Source organism: Cnephaeus nilssonii (assembly GCF_951640355.1).
Source record: "Cnephaeus nilssonii genome assembly, chromosome: 4".
NCBI classification, from domain to species: Eukaryota; Metazoa; Chordata; class Mammalia; order Chiroptera; family Vespertilionidae; genus Cnephaeus; species Cnephaeus nilssonii.
In genome coordinates this window covers 109,474,070-109,499,795 of record NC_137075.1, presented here as the reverse complement: position 1 = coordinate 109,499,795, position 25,726 = coordinate 109,474,070, and the positions used below count along the sequence as shown (strand labels likewise).

Genomic DNA, 25,726 nt, shown 5'->3' with positions numbered 1-25,726 from the left:
CCCACAGGCCTGTGGGGAAGAGGGTGTTGATGCCTCCCCAGGACTCAGCTCGCACTCACTGACGCTCCCTGCAGTGCACAGCGGGGAGGAGAGGCCCACATGTGCAGGCTCCCCTGAGGCCAGAGTCAGGTGGGCCACTTCTACCTCCTTTCTGACTGAGTGCCACTGACTGGTCCACTACACACAGGGAAGGGTGCTCTCCACTGGGCTCAGCTGTCATTAGCAGACAAGGAAACCTCATTCTTAGCCCATGTCCACAGCCACAGCCTTTGAAACAGTCAGGGATTTGATGTGTGCGTGTGGGGGACCCAACCTGTTTAGAGAAAGTGATCTTACCTAAGGACTGGGGAATACTTGGTGCTCAGAGCACAATTGTGGGGAACTGTCAGGAATTGGTCCTAAAGGAATCTGTGGCCACTGTCACAAATCTTGGGACAGGCATCCACAGAACAAGGTCAGATGCTGACCAGGTCTCCTCTCCAGACCCGAGTCTCAGGCTCACTCAGGGCTTTTACATTCCTACAAGAACTGCACAGGATGCTAAAGTGCGGTACTCACGCTTTATTGCAGATGCTGGCCAGCCAGCTGTCAGAGTGAGAGATGTGAAAATATTCATGGTGCGCACACCCTAGATATGGGACAGGACCCCTGCAGCCATTCAGAAGTTTGGGCTTGAGCTCTGCCAGAAGGTTATGGTGACTTTTTTCAGGTGTTTCTTCATGTTGCCTGAGTTGTACAGGGGTCGGAAGGCTGACTTGCTGTTTACTTTTCAACTTGCACTTCAGTGACTGTAGTGGTCTGGACAGTTCTCACATTCGTGGCTACCCCGAAGAGCAGTGCGGCTATAAGGGCAAGCAAGCGACCAAAAGCGACTCTCAAATACACGATTGACATAGGATTTGTCCTCACTCCCCGAGTTTTTCTTGGCGGGGGTCCGCTGTCCACACTCCCTCCGGCACCAGGGTTTATGCACAGGGGAGGGTCCCAGCCTACATGGCAATGGCAGTTCCCTTGGTTGTTGCACACGCCCCTGTAGTTGCATTTTGAAGGGGGGCAGTTGTAGTTTATGTCTTGTATGGAAGTGTTACAGGAGCCCGTATTACAAAATTTTGAATGAGGACAGGGGGTACCAGTTCTCACTAAACCAGCATCGGTTGTTTCTGTCCCACGGTGTGTTTCCAGTCCAAAACACCAGGTGTTTCCCTCGAAAGACTGATGGAAACCCACGTGTTCCTGCAGCCGAGGCATATGAGTAACGTTTGTACACTGTAGGCGTCCACACAGTGCGTTACTGGTAGTACAAGCGATTGGATTGAACACATGAGTAATTTTACAGTGTCCGAATCGGTTTGCCCTTAAATTGATGTAGTAGCAGCTTACTGGAGCATGCAGTGCCCCTTCCCCAAAGATCTCCATGCAGTGCATACTGCGGTCGGTACAATTGCCATGATAGCAGTAGCCGTCCTCAGTGCACGGGGTTCCGTCTTGCAGATAAAAATTCATGGGGCAGCTCGTTTCCCTCCCCATGCAGTACTCTGGAAGGTCACAGATGTTCTGGATCGGTCTGCAGAGCGTCCCCGCGGGCGTGTAGGTGCAGTTTGTGCAGCATCTTTCTCTGTCACAAACGCTTCCAGGCGTGAAGCTGCAGTCGGTTTTACAGCAGGTGTTGGTATAGCACTCCTTGAAGGACCCACAGTCGCAGTGCTCTTTGCCTTCCACCTCAGAGTTTCCACATCGAGTGACTGTCAGGCTTTCATTTGCATGGACAAATCCAGTTAAGTAGAGACAGTCTGCATTTTCAGCACTATAGGAGTTTTGTAGGAATGACACAGAGCAGTTGCTAAAGGCATCTGTCAACACGGGGTACCTGTACATGATGCAGGTGGTCCTTCGCTGGCAAACACAATCATTTGTATCCATATACACACCCATTGTCTTCCCAACTTGCTGGGTGGCTATAACCGCCAATAATAATATATGTCTGTACAGGTGACCCACATAGACCAGACTGGTGTGCGTGCACAAACTGTTCTCATTGGGATTAAAATTAAGTTCATGGGGTGCATCTTTAAGCACCATTAAGCCTGAATAGGGCCGAAAAGGAGTATAAATGTTGTTCCGATAATTCAGAGCAAATGGACCACTTGGCACAAAAAAGTTGTTCATATTGGTTGGATCCCTCTCATTATAAATGACCATGATGCTGATGTAGTACCTTATGTCAAGGCCTCGGAACATGGAGTCCATTAAACTCCCTAGATATACTAGGAATTTGATGTTTTCTGACATATTTCTGTACAGAGTATAAATGGAATTGGAACTCATGAGGCAGGCTTTCATGTTTCCTCTGTGGGATGAATAGAGCTTACTGCTGATCCTGGAGGCTGCACTGGTGTTCACTTTGGAGAGCAGAGGGTGCCTCTCTGCCTTGTATCCCAGCCTGGACGTAGGTCCTGTGGCGTTGGTGTCGGCTACGATCTGAGAAATGATATGCTCAAACCTCTGGGAATCCTTGAGGGGTTTGATTTCATAGGCAAGGTCGTCCACCTTCATGATGCCTTCCAGGCCCCCATAGCACGTGTCCACGGTGACCATGGAGAGAGGGACGTCCTCCAGGTAGCCCAGGTAGTAACAGTCGAGCGGGAAAAAGGGGTGGTCCACCTGCAAGGCTCCTTGGTCATCCTGAGTCATCACCACCAGCTGTCCAGGCCAAAAGAGTCTCTTGCGCCGCATGTGGAGGACGTGTCTCTGCCCCCCAAACCTCAGGCTGTATGAGAGCCAGCCTGCTGCCAGCAGGGCTTTGCCATGGTGCAGCTCCTTCCTGGGAATCACCACCTCCGAGGAGATGTAGTGCCAGGAGGGACGACCTTGAGAACACTGGGTGGGAGCCAGCACCACCCAGAGCCCAAGCAGCAGGATGGGCATCCTCAGGGTGACGGGACCCCCTGCCAGCCTCATGCCCTTGTTGGGGGAGAACCATCAACGGGGACCAAGAGAGAGAGGTTCCTCAGTGAAGCTGGGTCCCCACCATCTGCTGTGGCCACTTCCTGCCAAGGGAATAGTGACAGAAAACCCACCCTGGCAGGGATGCTGAGGTAACAATGACAGGGCGCGTCAGTGGGTGGAGCTAGACATGCATTCAGCTGGGGTGGAGGTGGGGGAGGTGAGAGGCGGATCTGAATGCTAAAGTGGAAATAAGAGAGAAGGAAGCAGAGCCCTGTCTCTCCTGCACACCTCAGTCTTCTTTCTAGCAACCTGCACACATGGTGTGTAGTTTCAGCAGTTAAAGTCCCTACAACTCTGTCATCAGGATGCACCTGCATCATTCCCAAGGGTCACTGTTGTCCTTATTATTGGGCTGCTTTTCCTATGCCTTTGGCAGGCGAGCTGGACTTTGTTAATTTTACCCTCGTAGGTGTTGACATGGTTCATTTCTGTAACTATATGTGTCTTCTTCTGGTCTGCAGCTAAGAAGTTTCCAACTGTGGAAGAAAGGAGCCACATGCTAACCTGACAAGCTCATTGGCGGCCTGCGTGGCAGTCTTGCCAACTCAGAGACCTAAAAATAACCACAAAAAAAAGGTCTGAAAATGAAATATATAACTACAAACAGGTTATAGTGGGTAGTCATGTCCTAGGTCAATATTTTCCCTGACAAAGATCAACTTAGATCTTTCCTGAGCCCATTTGCCTTTTTGCCTCTAAGATAACATATCTGTGAGATGTCTGGGTAACTTGTAACTTCCCTTTTTCTGGAGCCTCTGAGACACAAACAAATGTGGTGGGCACCAGGACAGATACCACCAATCCTTTCATTATCATGTTAATTGTTCATGCACCCACCTAAGTATGTGTCCATCATTTTACTTTTTATCCAATTCCAGGGGTTTCCCACCACTTTGCTTCATCCCACTTTCTTAATCTATCATCAATGAATTTCATGTAACCCATCTATGTCCTTCCTTTGATTGCAATGTATAAATACAAATGTAACCCCGCCATTCTCTGGAGCATTATCTCAATTCGTTGAGGTTCTGCTTCCTGGCATATGTCGACAGTTTGGTTCAAATAAACTCACAAAAATTCTTTATAGGTTTCAATGGTTTTTTTACGTTAACACAATGGTGAACTCCTGCTGATTGCTGCTTGGAAGCTCTTTGGGGCCTAGTGAGTGAAGCGTCTCCTAGTGTCTACCTGAGGCTTCCTGGACCAGGTTTTCCTTTTCCTCCTCCAGCTGCTGATGACGGGAAGGACTTCTGGTCCAGTGGGAGCCATGTGGTTGTTCTCTGGAGCCCTTCCCTTTGGTTCTCTCCTTGGCTTTTGAGAGATGCTTCATCTGCACATGCTGACTAGCTCTCCACTGAAGACACATTGGGCCTTTGTGGATGTCCGTTAGGAGAGTGTTATGGAATGTGGAATTTATGAAATTGGCAGCGAAGTGACAGTCCAATACTGTGAGGTTGGGTAAAGAGCCTTTAATGAAAGCAGCGCTGCTGGTTCAGGGGACTCTAAGATTCAGATCCTGAACCACCTGTTCAATGAGAACTTTATACATATATATTGAAGGGCTTAAAAAGGACAAAATAGGGCAGAGAAAGATTTATTGTGCTTAGCAGATATCTTATAGAAATCTTGTAGCCTTGAGCACAGCATAGCTCAGATAACCAGGACACACCTGGCATGGGAGGAACTAAGGACTGGCCAGACCCATCTCCCACATTCTTTCACAAATGGAATTAATTACCAGCTAGCAAGAGAGTGCAGTAGAAAGCAGGTTACTGGGACTAATTCAGATTGCTAGCCCCCTGAAAATGTCTCATTTTCCCTATCATGAGAACCAATATTTTACACGTTTTTATCCAATTGTGCAGTTTCTTGAGGAGGGGATGAGAAATTCACTCACAGGTCCCGATAAGAATCTATCATTGTTTTCTAGCAATTGTTCTTTTAATAAGGAATACAGTCACTATTTGAGCACAATGTGGTCATGGATGTATTTCCAGGGCTATTCATTGAGCTCTCCACTGCCCACATTCCTTTCCCACTGTAAGACTTCTGAGTCCTCCCACAGTGTTCACCTACCCCTCATACTGTGATACAGACAGACTCCTTCACCTGCTCTTCAGTTTCCACAGAGGGTGGCATGTGGGTACCTGAGTTATCAAAGTCTAAATACATTTTCCCTTCCTCTTGGATGCTGTGGACATGCTGAGCCATCCTGCCACTTCATGCTGGTGCAGCAGGAGACGTGAGGTGTGGAGGCTGCAGGGTGCCAACACTCATGGAGACCCGGGTGGAGGGAGTAGCACCTGGCCTTCCAGCAGCCTCTCATCTCCAGGAGGAGTGACTTTGCTGGATGAACGCTGGCAGCAAGAATGAAAGATGCCAGGCCTGTGAAATCTGGTACCTGCCATGCCCTGGAAAGCCAGTAGAAACACCTTCTGAAACAGAATTTGGCTCCTCTGAGATGTGTCTGTGTCCCTGAGAAATGCAGCTACAAAGGAATTTGAAACAGAAAAGGAACTGCCCTTGCCATGGAGGCTGGGATCCTGCAGGATGCCACACCAGGGTGCCCATGGGAGTGTCAACAGTGGCACCTCTGGGAAGAATGTTGTCATTGCACAAAGCCAGCCACCATTCCTGTGTCTATGTCTGAGAGGCACTCTCTAGCAGTGGCCACAAATGCACATCTATCAGGACTCCAACTTGAGGAAGTGAGGTGCTCTGAGCCTGGATGGATACTGTCAGCCCTCCAGCCCTGAACAAAAAAGGCAGTACGAGGAGTATGTGTCCCTCCCAGCCTGTTGGAATGATGGCTAGCCTAGGCAAGAAACCTCTGAGAAACTCACCCAGGACCATCATGCCCACACCTGGGCCAGGTTGAGCTGCACCAATTCCTAGGGATCATCATGACTACACAACACAGCCCAGCAACGACCTTCAGGGACTTTGAACTACCAGGTTAACACAGTGCAAAGAAAGTACCTGGCAGGCCAAGGGCCTCATAGCACATGAGGGAGGAGGCTGTGGGGCACTGCCCTTACTAGAGTCCCAGAGTGGGGAAGCTAGGATCTAGAAGGTGAAGTTCAAGCAAATGAATGGGAGAGAAACCAAGATGGTGGCATAAGGTAAACACCTAATTGTTGCCTACCACAACAATTTTAAAAATACAACTGGAAAACAGAGCGGACATTGGCCAGAACCACTGGAAATCTGGCTGAATAGAAATTCTACAACTAGAGAAAAAGAGAAAAGGACACTGAGCCTCAGGAGCTGTGGAGGTGTGGAGATCCGTGAGCGCGGAAAGGGCGGGTGGCTGAATATGGCTGGCTTACTCGAGGCATGTGGAAAGAGCGGGAAGCAAATGCGCGGCTAGCATTCTCGTTGGAGAGGAAAACAAAACCTCCCGATTGCACTGATATCAAGCTCTGGTCGGGGAGAAACTAGACTGTCTGGCAGCGGGTGAAACTTGAGACCAGCCTTCTCTCAGAGGTGCCCACAACCATTGCCTCGGGATATGGAGCACAGGGCCCTCTTAGGGCAGGGCTGACGGAAACCAAAGCTTGTCTGCACCATCCTGAGACTCTGCCCCATCCAAGCTGAGCACAGAAGCCCTCCCAGTGGAGACACTGCTGATCCTCACAGCCAATTGGCTTGGAGATCAACTACCCCCAGTGATACCAACAACAAGCAAGGCTTAACTACAACAAGACTGCACATACAGGCCACAAAGGGGTGCACCAAGAGGGTCCACAACTGGGGAGGCTGAGCTACTGGGCCCTGCTAGAACACCTAACACACAAAGCAACTTCATCAACTCAGGGAAACAGCTAAAATGCGCAGATAAAGAGGCAGGCCACAATTGAAGGAAATGGAGGAAAGCAAAAGACTGGATATAGACTTCAAAACCACAGTTATAAGGTTTTTCAAGAATTTCCTAGAAAAGGCTAATAAATTAAATGAGAACCTCGAGGATATGAAAAGGGATCAACTAGAAATTAAGCATACACTGACTGAAATAAAAAAATATTATACAGAGACCTAAAAGCAGAATAGAGGATCACAAGAATAAAGTCAAAGATTTGGAATACCAAGAAGCAAAAAAACACTCCTCTGGAAAAGCATAAAGAATCCAAAAAGTTGAAGATAGTTAAGTAGCCTCTGGGACAACTTCAAGCGTACCAACATAAGAATAATGGGGGTGCCAAAAGAAGAGAGAGAGCAAGATACTGAAAACCTATTTGAAGAAATAGTGACAGAAAACTTCCCCCACCTAGTGAAAGAAATAGACTTACAAGTCCAGGTACCACACAGAACCCCAAACAAAAGGAATCCAAAGAGGACCACACCAACACACATCATAATTAAAATGCCAAGAGCAAAAGACAAAGAGAGAATCTTAAAAGCAGCAAGAGAACCAGTTAGTTACCTACAAGGGAGCACCCATACAATTGTCAGCTGATTTCTCAACAGAAACTATGCAGGCCAGATGGGAATGGCAAGAAATATTCAAAGTGATGTACAGCAAGAACCTACAACCAAGATTACTCTACCCAGCAAAGCTAACATTCAGAATTGAAGGCCAGATAAAGAGCTTCACAGATAAGAAAAAGCTAAAGGAGTTCATCACTTCCAAACCAGAATTATATGAAATGCTGAAAGGTATTCTTTAAGAAGAGGAAGAAGAAGAAAAAGATAAAAATTATGAACAACAAATACGTAACTATCAACAAGTAAATCTAAAAACCAAGGGAATAAAAAATCTGATCAACAGCATTAACTGGTGAATATAATAGATCAGGGGCATAGAAAGGGAGTGGACTGACAAATCTCAGGGGAAAAGGGGAGTGGGGGTGTGGGAAGAGACTGAACAAAAAGTATACACTTATGGAGGAGGACAGTGGGGAGGGGAGGTAAGGGCAGAGGGTGGAGTGGGAACCAGGTAGAGGGGAGCTAAGGGGGGTGGGGGGAAGAGTAACAAATGTAATAATCTGAACAATAAAGATGTATTAAAATAAAATAAAATAAATAAATAAATAAATAAATAAATAAATAAAGCAAATGAGTGGGGATTCAGGCTGGGAGAAGGAAAAGCAGATGCCCCGGCCAGCGGGGTCTTCTAAAGGGGGTACCGAGGCAGCGCACCTAAGAGAATGAGAGACAGACAAGGGACGCAAAGAATGGAGGCAAGACTAAAGGGTTTCTGATCAAGCCTCGAAATTTTATTCTTACAGTGTTCCTTATATGTGGTTTCTAGAAGGGGAGATGCCTAGGAGGGGTGGGGGCTGAACGGGTCATGTGGACTTAGATAATCGGCTAAAGTCGTAAAGGGTGCTGACTATAGATAAAGGGTGTGGCGGTTGAAGGGAGGCTACAGAAGGAATGCTTTGTCCTCAAGGCAAGAGGAAGTGGGCCTAGTTTCCGTGAGTTTCTGTTTCAGTAACTTACTGAAGTAAGGTCAGAGTTAATCCTTTGACCAACTCTTGGCTCCTGACATCTCCTCCCTTTCTGTTTAAGAAACGGGAGTGGGCATTAATCGACCAAGGAGACATTGACCTGGTTCTTCCCGTGGGCTTTGCACACCCACCATGTGTGGCTCTTGACATCTTTTGGGGAGGAGAGGCAGAGCCATTATTTTTATCGATGTCAACCTCTATGCAAACCAGGTATACTCTCAGGGAAATCCAGAGGAGGTTGGAAAAATGTCCCGACCTTCCCTTGCAATGCTTTGCTCTGCACTCGGTTCGATACCCATACCTCTGGCTCTGGCTAGAGCGTAGGTAAGCATCCCTCTGGTTAAGACGCTGTCCCCGTAGGGAAGGAGCGAGTCTGGGTCTGGAGGTTTTCGCGCTCTTGGTAAACCGAGTCCCACCTATCGGCCATTTCCAGGCATTGATAATAAATCTGAATGGGTTTTGCTAAAGCTGAATCTATTTGCTGTTTTACGAGGTCGGTTATTTTTCTAAATGCCCAAGGGCCAAATGTAAGAATAAGGAGAAAACCAACAAGGGGACCAAGGATGGGGAGGAGGTAGGGGAGGAGTCCATTAAGTCCACTCCAGAGCGGGTTTTCAAATAGCTCTTTTCGTCTCTTGACGAGGTCTTCTTGTAGCTTCTTGATCTTGTCTCGGATGATGCCAGACTTGTTAGCGTAGAAGCAGCATCGTTCCTGTAGAGCCAAACATATCCCTCCCTGTTCTGCCGTGAGTAAATCTAACCCTCTTCTATTTTGTAATACGACTTCTGCTAAGGAATCAATTTGGTCCTGAAGATCACTAATGGTCCCTGAAAGAGCTTGGACATCGTCAATTAATTGATTAGAGAGTTTTGTGTAGGAGTGTATTGCCACCCCTAGACCTGCTGTGCCAGAAGCTACGGCTCCAGAGATTCCTAGACCGACGAGTAAGGGAATGAATTGGACAGCCCGTTTACTACGGCCAGCGATGTAATCAAGGCTGGGCAAGGGGACAGGCTGAGTATTCCATGGAGAGGTTGTAGGTTCTAGATGCCCAGCGGCCAATTGTTCCTGTACTAACTTTGAGGCGGCTGTAAGTTTCTCGTTAGTTAATGGCCATTGATCTACCCACACAGGGGAATCAGATTTCCATTTGATTTTATCTGCGAGGGGTACAGGAAAGTCAATGACCGTCATGGAAAATTTTGGTTTCCTAATCCTAATCAGTCATTTCTGGGTGTTATAGAAAGTGGTTGTTTGATGCCTTGATTATTTTTTCCTAGTCCTTGTCCTGGTAAAAAGCCTTGGTTAAGCATTTGTTGGGTAATAATTTCATTGGGGCTACACATAATGAGCTTTAATTGAGATGGAATGTCTCGTCCCCATAGGTTAACAGGTAGTCCTGGGACAATATAAGGTTGGACTTGCCCTGAGTTTTACCCCCAGTATCTTTCCAGGTTAGGATTTTTGCGCTCTGTTTTGGGTTGGTAGATTGGCCAATGCCTTTAAGATGTGTTACAGAGGCTTCGCAGGGCCAACTGGGGGGCCAGTATCGGGTCGATATTACCGTGGCGTCTGCCCCTGTATCTACTAAACCTTTAAAAATTTTTCCGTCTAATTCAAGAGTGAGTAGTGGCCTCTCAGTGGTAATCTGTTGAACCCAATAGATATCAGAGGAACCGAAGGCAGAATCCAACCTAGGTTGTTGAATATTACTTTTATTGGTGGAGTTCAGGGGAAGTAGGATAAGCTGAGCTATTCTTTGTCCTTTGGAAATAGATATGGGCCTTGAGGGCGCTGAAGCTAGAATGGTAATCTGTCCCGTGTAATCATTGTCAATGACCCCTGGGGTAACCTGAAGGCCGGCCAAGGAGGAATTGCCACGCCCTAAGATTAAACCAAATGTTTCTGGAGGTAAGGGTCCAAAAGCCTCAGTGGGAATAAGTTGAATGCCTTGATCTGGTATTAATATTGTATCGGAGGCGGAACAGAGGTCCAGTCCTGCGCTTCCTGGGGTGGCGCGGCAGAGGGAGCTGATGCCTGAGCGGGAAGGATCTGTTGCGGGACGAACCTGACAGCCCCTTGATTCGGTGCCTGGTTCGGGGCGGGGGCTGGCCCCTTAAGAAGTTTCCCTGCCTTGGCAGAAGGGTTTTACCCTCGATATCCGTTTTGGAGTGGCATTCATTAGCCCAGTGGAGACCGCGTCGGCAGCGTGGGCAAACCGTTTTTGGAGGAGCCCGTGGTTGTTTGCCACTGGGGCAATCTTTTAAGAAGTGTCCTGGCTGTTTGCAATTAAAGCAGGTTTTTTGTTGTGTAGTTGGCTGTTTTTCTTGGGTAAAATTTTTTAGGGCCGCTCCTATAGCTAATCCGATAGTATGGGAGGTACCTATACCAGAGCAAAGTTTAATATAATCAGAGAGATTGCCGCACCGATGAGGTCTTATTGTCTCTTGACAGATGGGATTAGCATTCTCATAAGCGAGATGCTTTACGAAGGCACTTTCCGTCTCACCTCCCCCCACTAATCTCTCAGCGGCGTCAGTGAGGCGGCTGATAAAATCACTGTAAGGCTCATCAGCTCCTTGGCGAATTTTGGCTAGCGAGGTAGTGGCAGAGCCCTTGGGGGGGAGACGGCACCAAGCCTTAAGACCGGCGACTTGGATTTGGGCTAGTAAACCAGGGGGAAATTTGGCCTGGACTTCATTGGTTTCATAGGGGGGTCGGCCAAGAAGTTTGTCTCTGGTCCACGAGCGGGAGTTTTTACTTTCATTATTGCGTTGGGCTGTTTCTCGGCAGTTTTCAACAAAGTCTGTGCGCCAAAGGACATAATCACCTCCTGAGAGCGTGGCTGGAGCTAGGGATAGCCAGTCATTAGGTGTGAGCCATTTGTCACTTAAGCTTTCGAGAAGGGCGATGGTAAATGGGGCCTTAGGGCCATAGTTACTGACCGCGGCTTTAAGATCTTTAAGATGTTTAAGGTTAAGGTGGCGGTATTTTTGTTCAGATGTGTCACTCTGGCTAGGGTTGGGGTCTTCAGTGTCTGAAGCTTCATTGTCTGAGTCTGGATTTTGATTTTGAGAGTCAGAGCCTTCTTCTGGTAAGTTATCTTCTTCCTCAATGACTGTAGGGCGGGAACCCTGACTGCGGGTGACGGGAAAAGCGTGGAGGGTGGTTTTTGATTTTGGGTTTTTTGGGACGGTTTTGGAAGGGTTTGGGTTAGTAGAGAGGGTGATAAGTTCTGCCTCGAGGGCTTGGACTTCTTTAATAAGCTGGAGGTGTTCACGTTTTTGTTGGAGGATTTCTTTTAAAGAGGATATGTCTCGGGTAAGAGACTTTAGCTTGTCTGATGGGGTCAGAATTAAAGGGTAGATTTGGAGTTGTAGCACGGAAAGGAGGAGGATAGTAAAAGGTGGGGGGGTTGTATGGTAAAGGAGGAGGATAGTAAAAGGTGGGGGGGGTTGTATGGTGGGGGTTTGTAAGTTTTATTAGGAGGCTCTTGAAGAGCAGGAGCAGTGAGACCCCAGGGATTCTCACCGTTGTGATAATGGGCAGCTTGTTCCTGATCTTCCGGGGAGAGTTTATCATCGAAGGGTGTTTTATTTAAATCTTTAAGTGAGGGATAGATACCGGGGACTTCGGTACTGGGGGTAGGATGGGTTTTTTTTTGTTTTTTTCTTTAAAACTCTTTTGAGGTGGGTCATCTGGTATATCTACCATGACTGACGGGCAAGCTGAGGACGGGCGGGAGCTGTCTTTTAAGACTGTCTCTCCTGTTTTTATTATATCTTTTATAAGGTTCCAGTAAGAGAAAGCGGATACCCCTACTCCTCGCGTCCTGAGGGACTCCTTGGGCCCATCGAGGAATACCTCATGAGAACTGAGAGAGGAGCCCATGTTGACGGGGGAGCTCCTCGATTCACCCCCTCCACGTAAGCCTCTGGGACGTATAAACCCAGTACCAGGTCAGCCCTGAGTTTCTGTAGTGTCTAGGACAGTTGTCTCGTCAACGATCTCCGTTCGCCCAAGGGCCCCTGCTCGCGTATCATAGGTCGGGATGTATAAGCCCCATGCCCGGTTAGCGACCACTAAGACAAAGCGAGCTCAGGGCTTGCAGGAGACGTGACGAGGAACCGACCAGAAACAAAATACTCCTCAGGGTGATTCAGAGTTCTCGCTCAGCCAGATCGCGGTACCCTTAACTCTTCCCGGATCGGCAAGACGAGTGCTTATTAGCAGACTGGGGGTTGAAACAAGAAGCTCAAAGTGTAGGAAATTCATTAAAGGGCATAAAAACTCGTTCTCACAAGGAATTCACTCTTAGTTCTTTGTCTGAAAAGATCATCTGCAAAACTCAACTGCGATCATACTCACGGACGGGCAGCTCCACGGCGATCAAGGGACGAGTCTTCACACACGGCGAGGTGGCGACTCAAGAGGGTGTCCGGCCGGACCGATGTGCAGATGTTCCCCGGAGAGCCGACCCTCGGGCCCCATGTTGGGCGCCAGAAATGCCCCGGCCAGCGGGGTCTTCTAACAGGGGAACCGAGGCAGTGCACCTAAGAGAATGAGAGACTGACAAGGGACGCAAAGAATGTAGGCAAGACAAACGGGTTTCTGATCAAGCCTCGAAATTTTATTTTTACAGTGTTCCTTATATGTGGTTTCTAGTAGGGGAGGTGCCTAGGAGGGGCGGGGGGCTGAGCGGGTCCTGTGGGCTTCATAAAGGGTGCTGACTATAGATAAAGGATATGGGTGTTGAAGGGCTGCTATGGAAGGAATGCTTTGTCCTCAGGCATGAGGAAGTGGGCCTGTGCCTGAGGCCAGCCTTCCGTGATATTCTGCTTCATTAGCTTTACTGAAATAAGGTTAGAATTTATGGCCGACTCTTGGCTCCTGACAGTGGGGAAGGGGCTGGAGTGGATGGGGTGCATATGTAGTAGTGGGAACACTTACTACATCCCCTTCATCAAGAGCCCAACCTCCATCTCCAGAGACACAGCCAAGAACCAGTACTCCCTGCTGCTGAACTCCGTGACCACCGAGGACACAGCAGTGCATTACTGTGCGAGACACAGTGAGGGGAAGTCAGTGTGAGCCCAGACACAAACCTCCCTTAGGAGACAGCAGGGCTGGGCTGCAGGGGGCACTCTGAACGCAAGGGGGAGCTCATGATCTCACTAAGTCCAAAGAGCAGCTCCAGAAAAAGGAGTAGAGGGAGGAGGAGAGGGAAGGGCCTTCCCACTGGGCACAGGGATTTCCTCTAAAGCTTTCAGTTGCCTCCAGGGACGGTTCTTCTTTCTCATGTTCTCACTACAGATAATAATGAGCAAGGGACATTGTGTGCAGGTGACATGATGTATACTTTCCTTCACAAATTCTAAAAGTGGCTTTTTTCACTCTTTTCAACGTTTTGCTGATGAGTGTAAACTCCGCAGCTGGATCACTGGGATTGGGCTGTGTGCACAGCTCTGCATCCCTCCCTCAGGGGGCACAGCTCCCTCAGTTTCTGACTCTCCATGTGCCCTCCCCCTCCTGGTTCCAAGGAGATCACAGGCCCTCCCTCTGCTGAAAGGCCTGAGTACACTCAGGGCTGCGGACCTCACCCATCCTCTCTGGGTTCACATTGACCCCTGAAGAGCTGTCAGCTCAGCGCACCAAACACAGGGAGCCCCGCATCCATCCACACGAGGGCCCTGCTGTCCATCAGGAAGCAGTGCTGACCCCACGGCGGGGATAGGTGACCTGAGGGCTGGGATGTGCCTCATTGAACTCCTCCTCTACCTTCCCTCCTGGATCCAAGGTTTTCTAGCTTCACTGGGGGTGAGATGTGCATCGGGAGCATCCATGGGACCCCCTGCGTCCATACCATCCTCTTACTACTTCCACAGGAAACACAGAGTCACACAGACACATAGTCACGCACACAAAATCACACACACACACACACACACACACACACACACACATACACAGTCACACATACAGTCACACACAGAGTCACAAACAATAAGACACACAGACACACAGAGTTACAAACACAGTCACACACAGACACAGTCACTCATACACAGAGTCACACACTCATTTCTGGAAAAGAAATGCCTTCACACATGAACAGTGATAAAACCGTTCATATTGTTACACACTGTACTTTATGTATTCTATATAAGATAACATGGTTGTATTTAATTCTCTTGGATGCTTTATGAAATAAATATGTGGTCTGCAAGCAACTATTATTTCAACACTGGCCACACCCTCTGTAGATCAACAAGTGGTATTTCTCAGTCCACTTAGTAGGAGCTCAAATTAGGAATTTGATTCCAACTTTGCTAGATTGCTACAAATTTTAAAATGTAATTGAATTAATAGTGAAAACCTTCTACCAAATAAAAGCCAAGGACCAAATGAACTCAAGGGTGAATTCTACCAGAATTTCAAGTAAGAATTGATCACTTTTTAACCAACTCTTCTCGAACTCTTTCAAGAATTAAAGAAGGAGACAACACTTCCAAACAGATTTATTGAGGTAACCATTACACTCATATCAAAGTCAAGAAAAAACAAACAAAAATGACAGGTCAATATCCTTGATGAACATACATGCAAACCCCCTCAACAATATACTAGGAAACTTAACAGCACCTGAAAGGGTCATTTATCGCGATCAAGTGGGAAACAGTCCTAGCATGCAAGGATGGTTCAACGTATGTAAAACAGCAACTGTGCTATGAGTCATCCACAGAATGAAGGATAAAGTACACCATCATATAAATATATGCAGAATAAAGCCTTTAAAAGTGAGAATCGTTTCAGAATTAAAATTCTTAGCAGATTAGGTGTAGAGGTCATGGACTTCAATATACTAAAGGCCACATTTGAAAAGCCAACAAGTGACATCACACTACAAAGAGAATATTTCAAAGCTTTTCTTTTCTTTTCTATGTTCAAGATAAGGGCTCCCCTGTGACTACTTCTATTCATTAAAACAAGAAGTCCTTGTCAGAATAATTAGGCAAGAAAAGGAAATTTCAAATGTCCAAATCAGAAAGAAACGAGTTAAAATGTTTCTCCTTATCTGTAAGCAGATGACAGGATGTTGTACATAGAAAACCCTAAAAACTGCATGAGAAGCTAATAGAACTAGAATTCAGGAAAGATGTAAGATACAAAACCAACACACAAATGGCTGCTGCCCCTGCTCCCTCTCAACAGAGTGTCTTCATGGCTCTAGGAAACATGTGGGCTGTTTCAGAGGAAAGTGAGGGAAGAAAACATGAACTGGCCACACAACAAGGAGATGACAACCCAATGAAACAAGAACCCGGGACATGTGTGTCCTGGGTCTTGGTCAATCCCCCATCATGTTCCCAGAGACCTCCCCCCCACCTAATGTGGCACTGGGTGAGGTGCAGGTTCCAGGTTACCCCCATAATGTAGGGACAGTGGTCACAAGGATCACATGCAAACATCAGCCCTCCAATAACAAGATTTTCATCACCTAAACTTAATTATTCCTAAACCATTTCCGACATCTTCCCCTCAACACACCTGGTCATGACGGAGGTTCTTCTATGTCCCAATGTATGAAACTGGATCTACAACAGAGAGTAGAGCACTAACACCAAAAAAGAGTCTGTGCAGCTGCTACACTTCCAGCACCAAACTGCCCTGAAGGAATAGGACTCAGGCGTTCTTTCTGCGTCTCTTAGTTCATGCTTCTGGTTACCAGGGACCCAAACAGATGCTGTACTTCCCCCCAATACTTGGTCCATGGACTCTATAGTCACAATTGGGTCTTTGTTTGTCCTCTGATCACACTGTAGGGCAAATAGTGTAAGAGGGAACTTCCTGTCTCCTGAACATGAACCTCCTTCTCCTTTACTTCTTTCTCAAGTGGTGAGGGTTGATTTCTCTTGGTTGTCATTACAGGTGACTGTCAAAGGCATCTCTCATTTTGAAACTTCTCTTTTTCTTTTTAAGACAAATTTCTCCCCTGGGTCTTTGTACAGGTCTCCTGTAGCAGGTGGGTCCAGTGGGAAGGGCACAGGCCAGGATGTGAAAGTAATTCTTAACATACATGCACCATGGACATGTCACACTCTGGGACAGTGTCCTTTATGTCAGAGCCAAACCCCAGATTGCTTTATATGGTAGGAGGTCATGCAAATGGAGCCCTCTCTGCTCATAAAAACCAGCCCAGCTCCAACCCAGCAACTCTGGGGCAGAAGCCCAGCCCTGGGATCCCCAGATGTTCCCATTCTCTGATCGGGATTGAACACAGACCACTCACCATGGGGTTGGGACTCAGATGGGTTTTCTTTGTGGCTCTTTTCAGAAGTAATTTATGGAGAACAAGAGACACTGAGTATGTGAGTGTACATGAGTGAGAGAAACAGTAGACAGGTGAGAGTTTCCTGACCAGGACGTCTCTGTGTTTGCAGGTGTTCAGTGTGGGGTGCTGCTGGTGGAATCTGGGTGAAGCTTGATGCAGCCTGGGGTGTCTCTGAGACTCTCCTGTGCAGCCTCTGGATCACCTTTAGTAAACATTGGATGAGCTGGGTCAGCCAGTCCCCAGGGAAGGGGCTGGAATAGGTCTCACGCATTACTAATTCTACAGCAGCACATACTATGCAGACTCTGAAGGGGCCAATTCATCATCACTAGAGACAATGCCAAGGATACGCTGTATCTGTAAATGAACAGCCTGAGAGCCAAGGACAAGGCCTTGTATTACTGTGCTAGATACACAGTGAGGGGAAGTCAGTGTGAGCCCAGACACACACCTCCCTGCAGGAGGAACTCTGACCACCAGGGGGCGCTCAGGGTCCCTGAACACAAGGACCATCTCAGCAGCAGGTGCAGTTGGAGGTTTGGGCTGTTTCCTGTGTGGTTTCTTCCTCATGTCACAGTTTCCCTCAGGGAAGCTCTGGATTCCTGATTCGTCGCTTACGTCTCTGATTTACAAAAGTCTGTTGTAAAGAGAGACAACTTTCTCATGTGAAGAGAAGGTAGTGAATCTCTTTCACACACACTTGTGCTATAACGAGTTTTAATCATCAAATCTTCTGACCCACGTCACCTGAATCCAACAAGAGGCTCTAGTGACTCAACAGTGCAGCTCACCTGCATGCTGGACTGTGGGCACCACATGTGTGTAAACCCAAAGCTACAGAAGAGAGAACCACAGGGTAAGAGTCCTTGTCTTGTCGTCATGCTCACGGCTACAAGAGTAGTTGACACCATGCAGAAGCAGTGGCACAACAGCTGGTGTAGATGTTCATGACACACACGCCAAGGGGACGTGGGGTGTTTATTCTGCTCATGATTGAAATCCCTGAGAAGCAAAGAAAACATCACTCAGCAAGTCCAATCTGCTTTGATGGAGACTGGGAAGGGGACAGGCGCTGGGCTTTTATTTTGGCGAGATGGTGGGAGAGAGGGAGGAATTCTGCTTCCAGGGACTTGTGTGGTTTCAATATTACAATAACATCCAAACAGAAAACTATGACTTCTTATTTGATTTCGCATGTGTGGGGCAGATGGAGAAGAGGCAGCCATGAGCCATCAGTTGTTAGAAGTCAAACAAAAAAGTAAATTGACCATGGCCTCCCATTTTACATACAACTATACAAAATGAGCAAAAAATGAAAAAAAAGGTCCTTATGTGTGTACAAAAACCATATCTAAAGTAAACAAGAAGATTAAATATAAATAAGCAAATGAAGATGGTGATGATGATGTTGACAAATGGTGGTGGTGGTGGTGGTAATAATAGAACTGGAAAGAACGCTTTGCCCAATGTCTTAGTGGGTACCTGTCTTTTCCCACCAATCTGTCATAGGCTTTTTCAAAGCTTTTGTCAACTTACGGATAGGCCATTGGGATCTCAATCCCTAATGGCATCTGAAGAGGAGTTGCCTGCTTTGTTTACTTATAAGAAGTCATTGTGTGTGAACAACCACCATGTCCATAGAAAATGAGAAGAATGATTATAAGTAAGCAAATTGTGGTGATGATGATGATGTTCATGATGATTATAATGAAGATGATGGACTGAGACAGGAGCCCTGGTCTAATGGAATGAAGGCTCCGCATACAGACACACCGTCACCTTGGCGCCTCCAGTGAGGAATGTCCACTCTTCCCAGTGAGTGTGGAGAGGTTTCATAAATGGGACCCCAATGAATTATGAAACTTCAGTGATTTATGGTGAGATCTTGTGAGTAATGACCCCAAAGGTGTCCAAGTGGGAATACCCTGGACCTGGCAAGTGTCACCTTCTAGAACAGAGACACTATGAGAATGTGCATGTAGGAATCAGGGGTCCCCTTCCCACCGGTGTGCACGGACAGGTTCCTTATTTCCCTTGATCCCTGCCTGCATGATCTTTAATGTTTCTACTTCAATCAACTCCTGCTCATCATTATTCAGGTATTTCCTACGATGATGCCAGCTGTCTCTATGAGGCCCTGTACTTCCTTCTGGGCCTTCACTAGAGGAGGCTTTAAACCCACATGTCCAGTAACTCTCTGGCCATGAACATCAGGCACATTTCTGTCATGTGACTGAAATCAAGTCCAGCTTCCTCCCATCATCCAGGTCCACAATCACGTCCACATTTATGGGTTAGTTTCCCAGCAGCGCTCCCCTTTCCTACCAGAACCTGCTCCAGTCCCTGTGGCTGCTGTAGCCAATCCACATGTGCAGTGGAGGCCCAGCATTTTCTGGTTAATTCTTTGTAAAATTACCCAAAACAGGTCCCATCAAAGAAAATACTGATGAACTGAACTTTAATAAAAGTAAAATATTTATTCCACCAAATATTCCATCAAGGAAATTAAGTGACAACTTAGCAATAGAATATTTTCTGAATCCTGTGCCTGATGGAGAATGTGTGCATTGCTCATTAAGGCTGTGGTATGTTATGGGGAGAGCCCAGCACCCTCTGACCACAGTGAGCATACTCAGGAACAGGGCAGAGGGAGCCTGGGAGTGACAGATACCTGTCAGAGTTGAAGTTCCCTTTCCTCTGAGAAAATGTATACTAGGAAGTCCCCAATTTCCCTCACTCTGAACCCCAACATCACTGATAACACTAGACTGAGAAATCAGGTCACTTAACAGGCTGCCATATCACTTCAACATATGAAAGATTCTCAATGATACACATGCATAATCACTGTTTTTATTTCTAATATTTTCTCCAGTTTAAAACATGATCATTTCTGACATGATTAGTTTGGGGTTTCTGCAGTAAGCCATGGCTTGATTAAGGGAAGGGTTTGCACAGTGTGTTATAACACAATAAAAAGGTTCCAACATCAAGAATCAAAGGTATCCCTTTTTCTTGTGCTTGGAAAGCAGTTATTCACATCAAAGTAACCTCATAAATGAAGACAATGTGATGGAAAAATGGCTGTGCTTTTAAAAATATTTTACACCAACGTGAACATATTTACTGTATGAAATGACAATGATAAACTTTTGGTACTTGTAGATTATGTAATTGTTGAATTTCAGAAGCTAAACAAATGCTAATCCCTATTAAATTTGTTTGAAAGATGAATGAGAATTTACCAATGGAACCTACTCATCTAGTCAAACATTTCTTCTTCGCTCAGGTGAGGTTGTCCTTGAACTAATTCCAATGTGCTTCATGACCCAGGTGGCCCCTGATCCTTACTTAGCTGGTAAGTGACGTCAAGGGAAGAGATGCCCCAAATGACCAGGGAACACTGACCTCAGGACTTCTACTTCAAAGGAAAAGGCTGCCCCACATGCAAATTTCCCTTCAAGCTCCAGGGTACATCCTCCCCTGGGCTGTGCAGGCTCACAGCTCTCTCCTCACATAGGGCTGAGGTCTCTGGAAGGCAGAACTATGGTCTAGAAGAAGATGAGACTGACTGCTGGGTCTTCTCCTGTGCCTGCTGACAGCCCCCCAGGGTGAGGGTCTCAGGGGTCAGGCAGGGGTTGTGGGATGGCTGTATGTGACTGACAGGACTGATGCTCCTTGTCCCCAGGTGTCCTGTCCCAGGTGCACCTGCAGGAGTCAGGCCCAGAACTGGTGAAGCCCTCGCAGACCCTTTCCCTCACCTGCACTGTCTCTGGATTCTCTCTGAGAAGCTATGGTGTACACTGGACCAGCCAGGATGCAGGGAAGGGGCTGGAGTAGGTCAGGGTTATGTGGTCTGGTGGAGGTACAGACTATAATCCAACACTAAAATCCCCCCTCAGCATCACTAGGGACATGTCCAAGAGCCAAGTTTACTTAACTCTGAACAGCCTGAGAGACAAGGACATGCCCCTGTATTACTGTGCCAGACAGTGACGGGAAGTCAGTGGAGCCCAAACACTAACCTCCCTGAGGGAGAGAGCAGGGCTGGGCAGCAGGGGGCGATCAGGACACCAGGGGGCTTGAAGGACCCACAGCGCAGAGAGCAGCCCCAGAAGCAGGGGCAGAGGGAGGTGGAGAGGGAAGGGCCTTCCTGTTGGTCACAGGGATTTCCTCTCAAGCTCTCATCTGCCTCCATGGAGGGCTCTTGCTCTTTCTCTGAGGCTCTAATTTTCTGCTTTCTCACTGCAGACCCCAGAGGAGGAGGTAACACTGCTGGTGGAAGATGACATATGGGCAGTGATGGGGACCCTCCTCACCATGTTCACCCCCCCCAGCAGGACCCATTGTCGCCTGCTGTTAGAGTTCTCACCTACTTGGACCTAGAACCTGAGCTCCAGGGGCCCGGTTCCCTGGTCTATCTTCCCAGCTATGCCACATCACACATCACAGAAGACACTTTCCATCAATAAGGGACCACTTGTGTCCCAACTTCAGCTCTGAACATGTCTGTCCACCACAAACATCCAGGTCCACCAGTTTGTGGGAATTTTGACTTTTAAATCTCACATGATGTTCCTGTGTTACATGGAAGAAATTTCTAATTTTAAAGTGTTCAGGTAAATTTATACTTTCATCTGTTTTAAAACACATGACATTGTACAATGGCATTTCTGGGAAAACTATGAAGACACAGAAGAGGGAGGTTTCCAGCCCCACAGGCCTGTGGGGAAGAGGGTGTTGGTGCCTCCCCAGGACTCAGCTCGCACTCACTGACGCTCTCTGTAGTGCACAGAGGGGAGGAGAGGCCCACATGTGCAGGCTCCCCTGAGGTCAGAGAAAGGTGGGCCATTTCTTCCTCCTTTCTGACTGAGTGCCACTGACTGGTCCACTCCACACCGGAAAGGGTGCTCTCCACTGGGCTCAGCTGTCACTAGCAGACAAGGGACCCTCACTCTCAGCCCACGCCCACAGCCACGCCCTGTGAAACAGTCAGGGATTTGGTGTGTGTGTGGGGCGGGGAACCCAACCTGTTTAGAGACGGAGACCTTACCAACGGACTAGGGGACACTTGGTGCTCAGGGCACAATTGTGGGGAACTGTCAGGAATTGGCACTAAAAGAACCTGTGGCCACTGTTACTAATCCTGGGACAGGCATCCACAGAGCAAGGTCAGATGCTGACCAGGTCTTCTCTCCAGACCTGAGTCTCAGGCTCACTCAGGGCTCTTACAGACCTACAAGAACTGCACAGGATGCTAACGTGCAGTGCTCAAGCTTTATTGCAGATGCTGGCCAGCGAGCTGTCAGAGTGAGAGATGTGAAAATATTCATGGTGCGCACACCCTGGATATGGGACAGGACCCCTGCAGTCGCTTAGAAGTGAGGGCTTGAGCTCTGCCAGTGGGTTATGGTGACTTTTTTCAGGTGTTTCTTCATGTTGCCTGAGTTGTACAGGGGTCGGAAGGCTGACTTGCTGTTTACTTTTCAACTTGCACTTCAGTGACTGTAGTGGTCTGGACAGTTCTCACATTCGTGGCTACCCCGAAGAGCAGTGCGGCTATGAGGGCAAGCAAGCGACCAAAAGCGACTCTCAAATACACGATTGACATAGGATTTGTCCTTACTCCCCGAGTTCTTCTTGGCGGGGGTCCGCTATCGACACTCCCTCCGGCACCAGGGTTTATGCACAGGGGAGGGTCCCAGCTTACATGGCAATGGCAGTTCCCTTGGTTGTTGCACACGCCCCTGTAGTTGCATTTCGAAGGGGGGCAGTTGTAGTCTATCTCTTCTATGGAAGTGTTACATGAGCCCGAATTACACATTAATGTTTCACGACAGGGGGTACCAGTTCTCACATGACCAGCGTCGGTTGTTTCTGTTCCACGGTGTGTGTCCAGTCCAAAACACCATTTTTTCCCCCTGAAAGACTGATGGAAAGCCACGTGTTCCTGCAGGCGAGGCATATGAGTGACATTTATACACTGTAGGCGTCCACACCGTACGTGAGCTGTGCTATAACAAGCGCGTGGATTGAACACATGAGAAGTTCTACAGTTTCCGAATCGGTTTGCCAATACATTGATGAAGTAACAGACGAGTGGACCATTCAGTGCCCCTTCCCCAAAAATCTCCTTGCAGTGCATAGTGGGGTCGGTACAATTGCCATGATAGCAGTAGCCGTCCTCGGTGCACGGGGTTCCATCTTACAGATAAAAATTCATGGGGCAGCTCGTTTCCCTCCCCATGCAGTACTCTGGAAGGTCACAGATGTTCTGGATCGGTCTGCAGAGCGTCCCCGCGGGCGTGTAGGTGCAGTTTGTGCAGCATCTTTCTCTGTCACAAACGCTTCCAGGCGTGAAGCTGCAGTCGGTTTTACAGCAGGTGTTGGTATAGCACTCCTTGAAGGACCCACAGTCGCACTGCTCTTTGTCTTCCACCTCAGAGTTTCCACATCGAGTGACTGTCAGGCTTTCATTTGCATGGACAAATCCAGTTAAGTAGAGACAGTCTGCATGGTCAGCACTATAGGAGTTTTGTAGGAATACCACGGAGCAGTTGCTAAAGGCATCTGTCAACACGGGGTACCTGTACATGATGCAGGTGGTCCTTCGCTGGCAAACACAATCATTTGTATCCATATACACACCCATTGTCTTCCCAACTTGCTGGGTGGCTATTACCGCCAACAATAATATATGTCTGTACAGGTGACCCACATAGACCAGACTGGTGTGCGTGCACAAACTGTTCTCATTGGGATTAAAATTAAGTTCATGGGGTGCATCTTTAAGCACCATTAAGCCTGAATAGGGCCGAAAAGGAGTATAAATGTTGTTCCGATAATTCAGAGCAAATGGACCACTTGGCACAAAAAAGTTGTTCATATCGGTTGGATCCCTTGCATTATAAATGACCATGATGCTGATGTAGTACCTTATGTCAAGGCCTCGGAACATGGAGTCCATTAAACTCCCTAGATATACTAGGAATTTGATGTTTTCTGACATATTTCTGTACAGAGTATAAATGGAATTGGAACTCATGAGGCAGGCTTTCATGTTTCCTCTGTGGGATGAATAGAGCTTACTGCTGATCCTGGAGGCTGCACTGGTGTTCACTTTGGAGAGCAGAGGGTGCCTCTCTGCCTTGTATCCCAGCCTGGACGTAGGTCCTGTGGCGTTGGTGTCGGCTACGATCTGAGAAATGATATGCTCAAACCTCTGGGAATCCTTGAGGGGTTTGATTTCATAGGCAAGGTCGTCCACCTTCATGATGCCTTCCAGGCCCCCATAGCACGTGTCCACGGTGACCATGGAGAGAGGGACGTCCTCCAGGTAGCCCAGGTAGTAACAGTCGAGCGGGAAAAAGGGGTGGTCCACCTGCAAGGCTCCTTGGTCATCCTGAGTCATCACCACCAGCTGTCCAGGCCAAAAGAGTCTCTTGCGCCGCATGTGGATTACGTGTCTCTGGCCCCCAAACCTCAGGCTGTAGGAGAGCCAGCCTGCTGCCAGCAGGGCTTTGCCATGGTGCAGCTCCTTCCTGGGAATCACCACCTCCGAGGAGATGTAGCGCCAGGAGGGACGACCTTGAGAACACTGGGTGGGAGCCAGCACCACCCAGAGCCCAAGCAGCAGGATGGGCGTCCTCAGGGTGACGGGACCCCCTGCCAGCCTCATGCCCTTGTTGAGGGAGTACCATCAACGGGGACGAAGAGAGGGAGGTTCCTCAGTGAAGCTGGGTCCCCACCATCTGCTGTGGCCACTTCCTGCCAAGGGAATAGTGACAGAAAACCCACCCTGGCAGGATTGCTGAGGTAACAATGACAGGGCGTGGCAGTGGGTGGGGCTGGATATGCATTCAGCTGGGATGAAAGTGGGGGAGGTGAGAGGCAGGTCTGGGGAAATAAGAGAGAAGGAAGAGGAAGGAAAAAATGTTGGCCAAATAGGCAAAAGTGTCGTACACCTCATCCTGGAGCCAGACTGGAAATACAACTACTTCTGAGAACATGCACCTGGAATTGAGGAATGAGACACAGCTGAGAGGACCATTTGCAACAAGGAATGGTAGAGGGCACCTGGAGATCAGTAGGAAAGGGGATGTGGATTTGAGAAGGGTGGCCAGACAGCGGGACAAGATGCAAGGAGGAAACTGTGTTGCACCAAAGCTGGGTCCTTTGCCGCAGTTATAACATCCTACTTTGAAAAGGAAAAGCCACAGGCCGTTGGCTGCTGGAGAGTCTGGACTTAAGACCATTGCTGGGAAAGGCTAAAGGCGGCCTCAGCAGCATGATGCTGTGGGGAGAGAAACACAGTTTTGGTGTTATTTTGGTTTTATTTTGTCTTTGCTTTTATTCTCTAAACCCATGTGGACGAAAGGAGCCACATGCTAACCTGACAAGCTCAGGGGAGGCCTGCGTGGCAGTCTTGCAAACTCAGAGACCTGGAATAACCACAAAGGATGGTTTGAAAATTAAATATTTAACTACAAACAGGTTATGGTGGGCAGTCATTCCTAGGCTGCTATCTTCCCTGACAAAGATCAACTTGGATCTTCTTTACTGAGCCCATTTGCCTTTTTGCCTCTAAGATAACATATCTGTGAGATGTCTGGGTAACTTGTAACTTCCTTCTTTTGCTGGAGCCCCTGGGGCACAACCAAATGTGGTAGGCGCCAGGACAGATGCCTCAAATTCCTTCATTATCATGTTAACTGTTCCTGTACCCACCTAAGTATGTGTCCATCATTTTACTTTTTGTCCAATCCCAGGGGTTTCCCACCATTTGACTTTATCCAATGAATTTCATGTAGCCCACCTATGTCCCTCCTTTGATGGCAATGCATAAATACAGATGTAACCCACCATTCTTCGGAGCATAATCTCAATTCATTGAGGTTCTGCTTCCCGGCATATGTTGACAGTTTGGCTCAAATAAAC

The 25,726-nt window shown here is 47.8% G+C and overlaps 1 protein-coding gene and 1 long non-coding RNA gene across 2 annotated transcripts in view; both read right to left on the bottom strand.

The window, feature by feature from the left end:
• LOC307097879 overlaps positions 1–25,726 on the bottom strand; it is a 431,535-nt gene that overhangs the window by 142,911 nt on the left and 262,898 nt on the right. The gene's annotated exons all lie outside the window — the stretch shown is intronic.
• LOC307097573 (uncharacterized protein) lies at positions 763–24,467 on the bottom strand (the record flags this gene model as incomplete). Its single annotated transcript, XM_079767683.1, is given in 3 exon segments — positions 763–2,961; positions 22,281–22,994; positions 22,998–24,467. Coding segments are annotated over 3 exon segments (4,383 nt in total).